The following is a 13,222-nucleotide window of genomic DNA, read 5'->3' as shown; positions in this document are numbered from 1 at the left end:
GGCAGGCGCGCGTTCCTCAGCTGCAGGTCGGCAGCCACCGGGAAGCCCTGCGCTCGCGCACAGCCTGGCTCCGGGCTTCCCTGCTGATCGTATTTATCGAATAGACAGGAAGGTGAGCGTAATTGCTTTTTCCTCCCTCTTCGTATAGGTTGTAATTTTTGCAAGACTTGTCACATGAAGTAGGACAACCAGCATTTCAAAGGGCTCCGGCTGTGCTTCTGAACGTTGCCAGTTTTACCGAGACTCTTCCCGAAGCGTGCTCGGATTGGAACTCGTGAATTTTCCAAAAGCTTCATGATGGAGCTCTTAGTATCCAAAGGAGATTGTATCAGATACTTCAAAAGGTCCTTATGGCTTTTTGCAAGACTTGTCACATGAAGTAGGACAACCAGCATTTCAAAGGGCTCCGGCTGTGCTTCTGAACGTTGCCAGTTTTACCGAGACTCTTCCCGAAGCGTGCTCGGATTGGAACTCGTGAATTTTCCAAAAGCTTCATGATGGAGCTCTTAGTATCCAAAGGAGATTGTATCAGATACTTCAAAAGGTCCTTATGGCTGGTTTTAGTATGTGTAATAGTTCTTGTGTGCACTGATCAGGACTACTATAGTTTACTTGGAGTATCCAGAGAAGCAAGCAGTAGAGAAATACGACAAGCATTCAAAAAACTGGCATTAAAGTTGCACCCTGATAAAAATCAGGTGAGTTACATCCTTAACAGGTCAAAGTTGTTGAGGTAACGGATTTTAATGTTTAAACAAAAAGTGGTTTTGTTTCATCTAAAACGTTTCTCTGTCCTTGTGAGGTAACCACCTGATAACATGGTTCAGCTCAGGTTTTCTGCAGAGAAAAATTGCAAAGAAGGATAGGCTGGTTATACACAGTTCTGTTGAATTTGGACCATGTTAAGTAGCTGTAGTAAAAAAACTGTCAAGACCACGTCATTCTCAATTATAGTTTTGTAAATAAAGATAGGTCTGCACCGTATTACTCTATTGGTAAACTAATGAGTTTGTCTCTTTCTGTTTAGCGTAGAGGAACTTACTGTTTCCCTAACATGAAGTCTCATTTAAACAGCAAACACCACCAGCCTATACTGAGACATCGATCTCCAAGTATCAAATAGGACAAAGCAGAAATTCTGGGACTGCCAAGACATAACGAGGGAGGGTAATAAGGAGCTGTAGAATAACTAGAGAGAGAAGACTTGGAACGGTTCAGTCTGTGTTACCGGTTCTTCCTCAAGATTAGAAATTCACAGGAAACATAAGGATTTGGATCTTTATGTGTCCAACTTCACCTGCACAGAGCCCCGAAAGACAACAATGTTCTGTAAAAGATCAGGGCTTGCCTGCACAATGTTGAAGTTTCTGAGGTGCTGATGTGTTAAAATGGATTTGAACATGACAAGGAGAAAGCCAAATCTCAACAAAGTTAGAAATGCCAACTTGTAGCTATTAACCATGCGTTTTGTTTTCCTTGGGTTAATAATGCCTTCAAAATAATAACATTTTGGGTCAGATTCTGGAGTTTCCAAGTATGCAAATATTACTAAAGATTTTTCAACAGGTTATTTTCAGCATTAAAGATGATAGATAGAAGATGAAGTCATTACACAAATTCCATAACGGAAATTCATTTCATGTGGTAAATAAGGCAAGAATCTTTAAGAAAAAGTGTCTTGAAGGAAATGTGTAAGCAGAAGTTAAAAGGCTGGGGGAGAATGCTCCAAGTTTTGTTCACTAGTGTTATACTGCACCAGCTCAGAACCCAAACTGGGGCTAAAGACACGTCTGCGGATTTTTCACTGTTCTGATTCCAAAGCTACCTAGAACCAGAATGCTTTTCATATAAAAAAAGGCAGCCTCTGTCTACACCTTAAGATCAGAAGGGATGAATCTGTCTTTATAGCAGAGATTTTCCAGCTGAACAAGTCGGGGTTCTAGGAGAGTAGAATATAGAGGAAACAGTAAGTCTTCATTCCTAAGTACTTGTTGAGTTTTTTATTTCCAGTGAAGAAAGAGAGTTGAAAGAAGAGGGATCACTGGCCTCCTACCAGTTCGCTTTGTGTATCAGTTGGTACTTTAGTGAGGATGAAGAAATGAGAAAATCCATCTGGCTTCAGGAAAAGAGAACTTTACAGTAGCTTATTTGGAGATCTCTGTGTAATGTCTGCTTCCATCACAACTGACATCTTTAGTAGGGATATAAAAATACTTCCAAAGATTATTTTCTCAGCATTATATGTACAATATGATTTTTTAATTGCTTGCTAATTTTAGTTTTTCTTACATAGAACGATCCAAACGCACATGAAAATTTTTTGAAAATAAATAGAGCATACGAAGTACTCAAAGATGAAGATCTACGGAAGAAGTATGATAAATATGGAGAGAAAGGTCTTGAAGATCAGCAGCAAGGAGGTCGTTATGAAAGCTGGCACTTTTATCGCTATGATTTTGGTAAGTTATGGTGTATATTTGTGATTTGCTTAAAACAGTCACAAGCAAATGCAATATTCAGATCTCAGATCTTTTTCACTCATTTCAGATGTATTCTTTTCAGATCTATGCCTGCTCTATTGTTCTGCTGTAGCTGTCATTTTCTGTCTTGACTCAATCTTTTATTTACCCTGTTAATGGCTACCCAAAAGTACCAAAAATGTAATAATCTATTTAGCTAGCCTTTTGTCCCTGCTGCTTACTTTTTTGTTGGTTGTGTAACTTCATGTGTTTGGTTTTTTATTAAAGTGCAAAGCTTTTTTCTTTTTCTTACTTAAATTCCAGTGTTAACATTCCGTCAGTATTCTTTTTAACTCTTTAATGCAGGAAAACCTTTTTTGTTTAGCTAAAGTATTCACAAGTGGATTTTGAGAGGAGTTTTTTGCACTGTCAAACCTATTTTATATGCAGTTAGACAAGGAGAGATTGGTAAAGAGGTAGTAGAAAATAATTAAAAAAAAAAAACAGAATCATAGCTAAAATGATCTCGAGGCAAGTGAGTTTATGTTTGTCTTGACAAATTTTAGGTAGTTGTAGGGAGGGGCTGGGATGAACCGTTCTCAGAGCTGCTGTAACAGGAATAAGCTAAAATAAGCTGAGGAACATAGTTTTGATTGATATGAAAGAAAAAGCTGAAATGAACCTCCACCTTGCCAACATTTTTCTGTTGTAATATGATTTAATATGTCTTACTCCAAAAAAATTAATGTCTGATTGGTTTGATTTAGTGTCCAGTTGAAACTGAATAAACCAGAGGTGCAACTCTCATAGGGAAATGGGGAAATTATCTTAAAATTTCTTCAGATAAACAGATCTAAGAAGTTTTACCTGCTTGAAGTTGAACTGCTTGGCTGAGAAAAAATATCCTTGAAAGTCTATTAATAAGTTGTTTGGAGAGTATCTGTATTTGTATGTTTAATATGTGTGTTTATATATATATAATATTTTTATGTATGTATGGGTGAGTGTATGTATTCTATTACATTATATATAAATGGATAGCAGTATAAAAAGTACCTTATCACCTATAGAAGTTAATTTCTCTCCTTATTTATTTGTATTGAAGCCTTGTATACCTCAGGTGAAATGACATCTCACCACGTTAGGTACTGTAAAAGACCTGTAGCCATAGTAGTCTAATATAATGCTGCCTAATAGTACTTCTGGTATCTCTGCACTCCCTTTCTTGTGTACTCGAAGCAGTAGCCTGTTTTGTAGTGCCGTTCTAGGTAGGACTGGTGAGCTTCTTAGCAAAGCTGTCTTCCTTGCCTTTATTCTGTCCACTTGGCCTCACTGCCTGCACACGGTCTGTTAGGGGAAAAGCCTGTGGCCGAGATGCCGCTGTGATCTAAACAGTTTAGATACTCAGAGACTGAGAGAAGTGAGAGCTTCCAGACCTTGTGCATAACTCTCCCACTGAGAGCTGAAGCTTCTTGAATTTTAATCCGGTAACTAGTTGATGTCCTTTCTAATACTCGTGCCCTAACAGTGGTAGTTGAAGTTTGCTGCTCGCTCAGTGGCTGGTCTACTAAAACACCAGAACTGCTCTGTTCTGATGGTGGCTGTTGTAGCATGAGGGCACAGGAGTTAGCAAGAAATTAAACTAAGGCTACCTAGAACTGAACAAAAGTAGCTTTGTCATAAAAACTCTTTGCCATCTTACTGCTTCAACTTAAGTATACTGTGTACTGTCTTCTGTCTTGTGAGTAAAATGATCATTTGTTTCTTTGTTTTAAAGACAGTAAAAATAAAAAATAATTGTTTTTTCTTTTAATAGGTATTTATGATGATGACCCTGAAATTATAACATTGGATAGAGGAGAATTTGGTAAGTTTTAAATAAATAGTTACCTGTTTGACGACATGGCAACCCAAAGTAACAATTTTTACGTTCTGTGCTGTGTACCTACAGACTTACATTACATATCTAAACAAAAAACTGTTGTTTCATTATATTTTTATTAACTTTTTTCCTGTGAAGTCCAGTCAGTGGTGCCTGGCAGTAGACCAGAAGGCGATACACGGCTAAGTAAAACAAGCTCTGGAAAGATAACTTTTCAGTGAGGGTATCATCCTTTTTTTTCTTCTATTAAAATTATAGCTAGGATGTTGATAACTAAAAGACACTAGACAGTAAAAATGCTGTATTTTATGTGATTTTTCATCTCTATTTTGAGTACAGTTTTCTTTGTATGGATTGCATCTACATGCTCAACCAGTTTTGAAAACTGTTCTAATAGCAGAACCTCATGATGCTCTCTATGAGAACCTGGTCTTACTTTGGTTAATTGATTTGCAGAATCTGCACATTCCTTAGATGTCTTGGTTGTAAGGATATCTTAATATAGGCATACATAACATAGAAAATTCACTGTAAAAATTATTTTTAAAAATTTAGAGACTGAAAGCTAACTAATTCAAGCTGATAACCTCTGTGCATGTATATTTTGTTCCTATTTTTTCCTTTCATAAGCAAGAGCATTTAATTATGTTTCCCTTGACTTCTCTGGTAATTATATTAAATTGGATTTTTAGATTGCATTTTTCCCTATTAGGCAGGGATTCTACATAAAAAGATTGCATGGTGGAACCCAGATAATAGATAAAGTGATAAAAGGAAATGGAAAGTTCTAGTGGGTAAAAATCTTTTAGGACTTGTAAACTTGTATTTTGTTTTTAAGGTAACCAGGCTTACACTATCATAGATTTTGGCTTAATCTGTAGGTTAATCTGTAAAGAGTACAGTTATTCTTCATAGATCAGATGTTGAAAGTCAGGTTGCTGTCAGTTTTGCGCACTTGCCTACAAGAGAGAGTATGTGCAAGTGAGGTGCAGTCTTTTTTCCCATCTGAGTTACTGTTACTGTGCCTGATGTATAAATACTTAATTCAGCTTTTGGGGGAAACGATACAGTAAAAATGTACAGGTTTAGATGTAACTACTTTGCAGATATGCATAACTTAAAATTTTCTTCTCTCCATCTAGATGCTGCTGTTAACTCAGGAGAACTATGGTTTGTGAATTTTTACTCTCCTCGATGCTCGCACTGCCATGAGTTAGCTCCTACGGTATGTATAACAAGCAAAGTGACTCTGAAAATGGAGTTTTATGCTTTGAAAAGCATAAAACTTAATGATGTGGATTTTTACTGAAGCTGAATCCAAAGACAACAATTCAAGGTGCCAGGAATAAAACACGTGCTGATTTTTCATTATATCTTTATAGAAAAATATCCTCTTTTTTCCCCCCCTTTTTCTTAGTGGAGGGAGTTTGCTAAGGAGATGGATGGAGTAATACGCATTGGAGCTGTCAACTGTGGAGATAATAGAATGCTCTGTCGAATTAAAGGGATTAACAGTTATCCCAGTCTGTATGTTTTCAAAACTGGAATGGTAAGTGATAAAACTTCAAGTGTTTTTAGAAAGATTGAAAAATGGAAGAGTATTTGTTTAATTCTTGTTCAGTCATAGATGTTTATATGAAGATTTTCCTTTCAATATACGAATTCTTTATAAAAAATTACTTTTTCATCTTCCTTCACCTTAGTTAAATTAATTTACAAAGTTAACTTCAAAAATAGATGTCTGCTTTATACTATTTTTTGGAATCATGTTACCTTGCGACTTATCACTTCTGATTTGGGAGGACACAGTCGGCAGTGTTGCTGTAGCAAAGCAATGAGTCTACTTGAACAGTTTCTCTTATAGTGCTATCATGGACTTTTCAAATACAAGGAGTAGTCTGTGGTTTTGAACGTAAAGAATATGACCATATACCTAGAGCAACGTGGCAACTCCTTCCACAAGTTTTCTTCCGTGTTGGTTGGATGATGTACGTCACGATTTATAGCTGCTTGTCAAGTAGCGGTGCCAGGAGCGGTGTACAAATTGCACTTGAATAGTTGGGTACATTTTGACAGCGATAAGATCTGAGAGGTTGAGCACAGAGACTGTGCGTACACTAATGGACTGATGCAAGCAATTTCTATTTAAACAGAAATACAATCACTGGGAGTTGGTGTTTCTAAATCATCCTTGTGTTGCTGGACTTGGAAAGAAATCACATCACAAAATTTACAAAATTTGCAAAAATTTAAAGTTAAATTCTGAACATTTCGGTACAAGAGGGAGAAAACAGTTAGGAGAGGCAATCCTGCTTTGGGCTGGTTTTTCTCTTTTTTTTTTTTGTTTTGTAAACTTTATTCCTTGTCTTCTGTAGCAACCAGTGAAATACTATGGAGACAGGTCAAAAGAGAGCTTAAAGAACTTTGCCATGCAATATGTTACAAGCACAGTCACTGAGCTATGGGCAGGTAATATTCACATGGTTTTTCTTGGGGTATTGTTCTTTAAATTGCTTTTAAAATATAAAATATGGCCAAAAGTATGTTTTATACAACTGAATCTGTCAGCTGTTGCTAAGTATTATTTTTGAGGTTAAAAATAGTTTACTGTAATTTGCTAATATACATATAAAGCCTTGTTTCATGGTCATGTTTAACTAGTCACACAATCTGATGCAAATCGTTTTACTCTTAGGAAACTTTGTTAATGCCATTGAAACTTCATTTGCTTCTGGTGTTGGTTGGCTGATCACCTTCTGTGCTGAACGCGGGGGTAGGTGTGTTAAATACTTTTCCAATAAAGCAAACAGAAAAAGAGTACTTTTGTTATAGTGGCAGAATCCCTTTTGATTCCAAGAAAAAGTTGTAAAACATCTTAGCTGATGCCAGTGTTTGGGCTGCGGGTCATTTAAGGTGCGTTTTGGAGGCGGTTTGACAAAAGGGACATTAATAGAAAGGTTATGCTGTTGTGCTTCTGTACCGTCACGTGAGTCACTCAGGCAGCACGGCGGTGTGAGCCCCTCGGGAAGGGAACGGGCAGACAAGGCCTCCCTCTGACTGCACTTGCCAGCTCCAGCTCAAATGACAGGTGCTGCATGGCTGCAGCCACCGTGTCGAGAGAACTGAGTAGAAGAAAGGATGTATCTCCCTTTAAACCACCACTACTCAAAAATGAGTTGTTTTCTCTTAAGTTCGGACATAATAATTGGCTCTTACCACTGTAATCACAGAGTTTAGATTTGCATTATTTTTTTGTAGCTGTTTGTCACTGGCTTTCTTGGGATAACTGTTGGGTACAGTACCTGAAAAAGTTGCTTTGGTTAGCTGGTAGAGCTACGTAAACGTGCTACACCTTTGACAAATAAAGATTTCTTGGTCTTAGGAAGGGACCTTTGTTCTGTGAATTAAATAACCAAAGCTGCAGTGTTGTATTTACGTTTGTAAATAGCTTGATTTCAAGTCGCAGTCCTTCTTGTTATTTTCAACTTTAATCCAGTTCAAGTGAGGTTGATGCATCTTTCAGAAAAAGTTGCGTCGGAAGGTAACTGTTCAAAGTCTGGATGGGTAATTAGAGCATATTATATATTTATTATAGTGAGTTGTTATTTGAATCACAGAAAAGTGGTATTTCTATCGAAATCTCCTTCTAAGACAGTATGTAGATACCTCTTGGGTGTTTGTTTTGTTTTTTTAAACATTGATTAAGAAGTGTTAAAAGTCAGTCTTAATATAGCAAATAAAATATAATTTTTTTTAAAATGAGAATTCTGTGTTGATGAAGCAAGAGAATGTTATTCATGTTGATTTTAACTTAGAGTAGAGAATCATCAAGTGTCAAGTGTTGATACAACTTTAAGATGCTGAAATACCAGATGAATAGCCAGGAAGCCTGCCTTTTGAAATGGTCAGTTCTGCAGAAGGGAAGGGAGTAATTCAAAACAAGAGTGGGTTTAGTGCATTACTAATTTGAAGTTTGTGTTTGTAAATAAATCGTTTTTATTTTGCAGATTGCTTGAGTTACCAAACACGCCTTAAGCTAGCTGGCATGTTGGTAAGCAGTGTTTAATTTTGAAAGCATTACCCTTACATTTAAAACAAAATAACAGAAGTGAAAGTATTAAGTTGTAGATAAAATTCTGAGTTTAGTGGAACAAAAATTTCACCCGTTAATTTTCAGAAATATTTTGACTTAGTAGCTATTAGAATAACATCAAATTTTATAAAATATTAATTAATGTTAACTAATGAATTACAGTGTGGTTTCCTTCCATTTTCTAAATGTTGCTTGTTGTCAGTACCTTCAAAAGCATTTCTCAGCCTGAAATTGAAAAATAATCTTTAGTTTTGTGGGGGGTTTTGTGTTTTGTTTCTGTGTGTTTTTTGTCTTACAGGAAGGTCTTGTTAACGTAGGCTGGATGGACTGTGGCACTCAGGGTGAGCTTTGTGATAATTTAGATATCTCATCTAGTACTACAGCATACTTTCCACCTGGAGCCACCATAAATAACAAAGAGAAAGGAGGCGTTTTGGTACGAGTTGTTTCTCAACTGTTCTGTGTTTAGATAAAATAAGGTGATGACAATGGGAAAGGAATGTATAAATAATTTCCAGATTGATTATATAAAACTGAAAGGTGCTTTTTCCTTCTTCTAAGCTTGTAGGCCCTGGTATGAGTTTATATCCCACCTGGAGGTGGTCCCCAGTGTGCTGGTGTGCTGGGAGAGTGAGCCGGAGCTGTGGTAGCAGCAACTCTGTCTGTCCACCTCCTCAGGAGCCTCCCTGAGCAGCTGTGGGAATCCAGGGGTGGGCCGTGCTCTGCAGCAGCCCCAAGAGCTGGTCCTAAAGCTGCCTCCCAGCTCTCTTGGGCAAGCTTGGCAGCCTCTGCTCCCAAGTAACAAGCATAGGACTAGAGGAAATGGCTTCAAGCTGTGCCAAGGGAAGCTTAGATTGGTTGTTACGATAAATTTCTTCTCGGAAAGGGTTGTCAAGCACTGGGACAGGCTGCCCAGGGAAGTGGTGGAGTCCTCATCCCTGGAGGTATTTAAAAGATGGGTGGATGTGGAGCTTAGGGACATGGTTTAGTGGTGGACCATTGCTAGGTTAGTGGTTGAACTCAGTGATCTTAAAGGGTCTTTTCCAACCTCAATTCTTCTGTGTTTTGCCACGTGCACTCCATTTTTATTCTAAAAAGAACATGCCCCAGGTATCAGAAGTTTGAGGAATGCTGCTCTGAACAGATATGTGGTAAAAGCCCTCCTACGATGTCTGTCAGTGTGAATTACACTGTTTGGCTCTATTCTAATATTGCAACCTCCTACATTTCTGTGGTAGATTTAATCAATGGGAGACATTTCTCAGTTGGAAGCACGAGTTGTTCCTTTGTTGTCACTACTGTTATCTTTATCCTTCAAAGGAGCAAATTAAATTTGTAACCTACCTACTTTCAGCCTTGTAACCTACCAACTCGGAGTTTCTGATTCATATTACTTGCTAAATTTGAAAAAATACTGAAACTTGAAGATCTGTACAGTGCAGTTAAGGAAGGCTGTAAGACTAGACTGGAAATCTTTAAACTTGATTGTAAAATTTGGCTTGAAATTTGAATTTGGGACTTTTAGCTCCCGTTTTGACAAAATACAGTATTCTAAGTTTAGTATTTTTGGAAAATAGGCCAAAAATGCAGTATTCTGAGAGTGATGTTTGTGAAATTATATATATGGAAAAGAAGATCAAAAATCATACAATTAACTGTACTTTAACTGATGAAAAGGAACAAATCAGAATGATTTTCCTGAGACTTTGAGTACTAATCATTAACAATCTGGTTGACGTTTGTAATTCCTTATAATAAACGCCCTTAACTTTCCTTTCCAGTTTCTTAACTCCTTGGATGCCAGAGAAATATATCAGGAAATAATGCAGCATCTGCCAGACTTTGAAATTATCTCTGCAGCATCATTAGAGGTAATGTTTTTTTAAAAAAAAGTTAAGATTTCTTTAAATAATGTGCTTTTATATTTTGTTACTTTTTACATTTTTTAAATACTGTTGACGCAACAACCTAGTATTTATTTAACTGAAAATTACTTTTTTCTCTGTAATTGAAATCGTTTAACATTAAGTTTGCTTTTTTTGTTTAGCAAAATAACAAGAGTTAGGGGGAGTGTATTTAATAGGAAAATAGAAAATCACAGAAATTGTCATTGCAACTCACTCTGCAACTGAAACTTTTGTTAAATTTATATTAACTATATTGTAGAAAATTTTGTTTCAAAGATATTTTGTCAGTAATGTAAGAAAAAACCCAACTTGTTAATCCATAAGTTATGTATGAACTGAAATTAAAAGTTACACATGCGACTCGTATCTGGGAGAGGGGAAAAAAAGAGGAGACCTCTTTTCACACTTGCAGTAACACTTAGCAGCTTGATCTGCAATAGGAAACACTCCTGGAAACAAAATGTATAGAGGAGAGCTTGTAACCAGTTTTGTTTTCAGATTTTTTCCTCTTTCCCGCTTATGATGCAGTAAAAGAAAGTTTAGTGGAAAGACTGCATTAAAGAATTTGTTCATTGGAGGAAGAGGTCACTTGGAGGTCAGATGAATAATTAGACATTTGCCTTTATAAAACATGAAAGGAATTTACAAGTTGGTATAAGTCGGGAATATTTCTTTTGCTTGGTTTTGGTTTCATTTTGGTTTTTTCCTTCATTTTGAAGGACCACCTGGCTCATCACCGATGGCTGCTTTTCTTCCAGTTTGGGGACAGTGATAAAACAAATGTACAGGAATTTAAGAAACTTAAATTTTTACTTAAAGATGAACATATTCAGGTAAGACTGCTCACTCATCTGGTATTAAATACCATTTATATTCAGATAACAAGTCAGTATGTTTTCCATTATTATTAGCTGTTACTACCACCTGCCACTTCTAGCACTAAAAGAGATTTACTACCATGGTAGACCTGTAGTGAAGTTTTTACTTTAAAGCAAGCAATGAAGTTTCCCATATGGTTTAAATAAATTGAAGTAGTTAGGAAAGATTATCTCTTAAATCTGCTCTCTCCTGAGAAATGTTGCTGCAGACCCCATTCAGTTAACAATTAAACATTAGTACTTCAATATGATGTTGATGTATGTGAACTCTATCTTAATTATTCAGAAAACTCTATAATTTTCTTGAAATTTTTCTTAATAAAAAGAAACCAAATTTCAAGACATATGGATTGTGTTATTCTATAAGGTATGTATTTTAAAAAACCTGTTGCATTGACTAGAAGAATTTTAATGTCACATTTATTTTAGGTGTCTTTTTGCTTCCTTGCTATTCTATTTAGAGAGGAAGAGGATTCTTTAAGGTTTTATTCCCTGTTCTGGCCCTTAAATTTAAAGTTAGCAAACAATATAGCTGTGCTAGTGGTTTTCCTCAAACATCATAGTCTATCTTAAGACCTCTGTTGTTTATAAAAAGATTATTACTTTACCATATTTTTATCTTTTTTTTTCCTAACTCTCACTGCCCTTCAAAACATGTTAATCTATATAAATTAGAATGCCTTAACTAAAATGGCACTGTCTGTTAAATAGGTTGGCAAGTTTGACTGTCTTTCTTCACCAACCATCTGCAACAAACTGTATGTTTATCAGCCTTGTTTAGCAGTCTTCAAAGGAAAAGGAACTGGAGATTATGAAATTCATCATGGTAAGGGAAATTCTGGCAAGTTTAAATAATTACGTAATCACTTTGAAATTATGCTGTCTTTGGCAAACTACATCTGTTTTCCCAAGAACAGTTTTGTAGTTTTAATATTCGCTATTTTTCCTCTGACCTTACTGTAGCCTTGCACAAACCTAGCTTCCTTTGTTTTTTCGTTTTTTTCTTTTTTTCCTGGGTAAGCAGTCATCAGATGCCAAGAGATATATTTTGTCATTACTGTCATGTCTATTTCAACATCATTTACATAAATACGTACCAGTTAAATCTCTGAAGCTGATTGGGACAGCTTCTGCTCCGGGTAGGATAGCCAAAGACTGCTGCAAGGCACACCCTTCGTAGAGGCTTACCGTGCTAGTTATACAGTGTTGCCAGCTTGAGGAACTTGGATTTGATTTCACCTGTCACCACACTAAATTCCATACTTTGTTGACTTCCATCCAAGAAAATCTGTGTCCTACGACTTACTTTCATTTCCACAGTAGCAGTGGCCTTCCAGGGAAGGCTGGAACTCTTACTGTGTACTGCTGAAAGCATTCAGAAATGCTGGTTGGACGAAATGAGCCTGAAGCAAAACTGTAGCTTGCATCAATAGATGTAGCTTCCTCCAGAATGTGGCACTAGTTCTCAGTTTTCAGCCTCTGAAGTATTAGAATCAGCTTGCTAGAATTCATTCAGAAGTTCGGTACTGTAATAAAGAAGAAAGGAGAAAAGATTTTGATTGTTTAGAAAAGATTAGTCGTATCTAAGGAGAAAAGATGATTCCTTACATCTAATGATTGCTGCCAGGAACATACTCTTTGCAATTTCCACTCCTGCAGAGAAGCCAAGAAAGGGTTGTATATATACAACATTTTTAGAACTTTTTATAATGGCGTAGAATTCAAAGTGTAAGGGAAATACATTGCACTCGTTCTGAGTGGTTTGGTTTACTATTTACAAAACAGATGGCATCTAGAACATTTTTATATGCTGTGTTGAAGGTCTTCAGCAGTTTAAAATCTAAGACCAGTAATAAATCTTAGTAAGTCATTGTGCAGTGACTTCAGATTTAATTACCTTGAAGTTCTTAGTCCATTTCAAGACACAAAATCTCATTTCTGCTGACAAACATGTACATGAAGGGTATGAAGAGACTTGATCTTTGCCTACTGGTGCTGAGTCA

At 36.5% G+C, this 13,222-nt stretch overlaps 1 protein-coding gene across 1 annotated transcript in view; it reads left to right on the top strand.

Moving 5' to 3' along the window:
- The first annotated feature begins 497 nt into the window (after nt 1-497).
- DNAJC10 (DnaJ (Hsp40) homolog, subfamily C, member 10) overlaps nt 498-13,222 on the top strand; it is a 21,341-nt gene continuing 8,616 nt past the window's right edge. The window contains exons 1-12 of the mRNA XM_009876680.1: nt 498-698; nt 2,294-2,459; nt 4,276-4,326; nt 5,484-5,566; nt 5,759-5,890; nt 6,717-6,810; nt 7,037-7,114; nt 8,349-8,392; nt 8,733-8,870; nt 10,216-10,305; nt 11,061-11,174; nt 11,931-12,045. Of these exons, the coding sequence (XP_009874982.1) occupies nt 498-698; nt 2,294-2,459; nt 4,276-4,326; nt 5,484-5,566; nt 5,759-5,890; nt 6,717-6,810; nt 7,037-7,114; nt 8,349-8,392; nt 8,733-8,870; nt 10,216-10,305; nt 11,061-11,174; nt 11,931-12,045 (1,306 nt within the window). The remainder of the gene's footprint in view (nt 699-2,293; nt 2,460-4,275; nt 4,327-5,483; nt 5,567-5,758; nt 5,891-6,716; nt 6,811-7,036; nt 7,115-8,348; nt 8,393-8,732; nt 8,871-10,215; nt 10,306-11,060; nt 11,175-11,930; nt 12,046-13,222) is intronic.

The sequence above is a fragment of the Apaloderma vittatum genome, unplaced genomic scaffold (assembly GCF_000703405.1).
Source record: "Apaloderma vittatum isolate BGI_N311 unplaced genomic scaffold, ASM70340v1 scaffold7609, whole genome shotgun sequence".
Taxonomy (NCBI): Eukaryota; Metazoa; Chordata; class Aves; order Trogoniformes; family Trogonidae; genus Apaloderma; species Apaloderma vittatum.
Note: the sequence above shows the minus strand (reverse complement) of the source record. Positions and strands in the feature narration are given on the sequence as shown.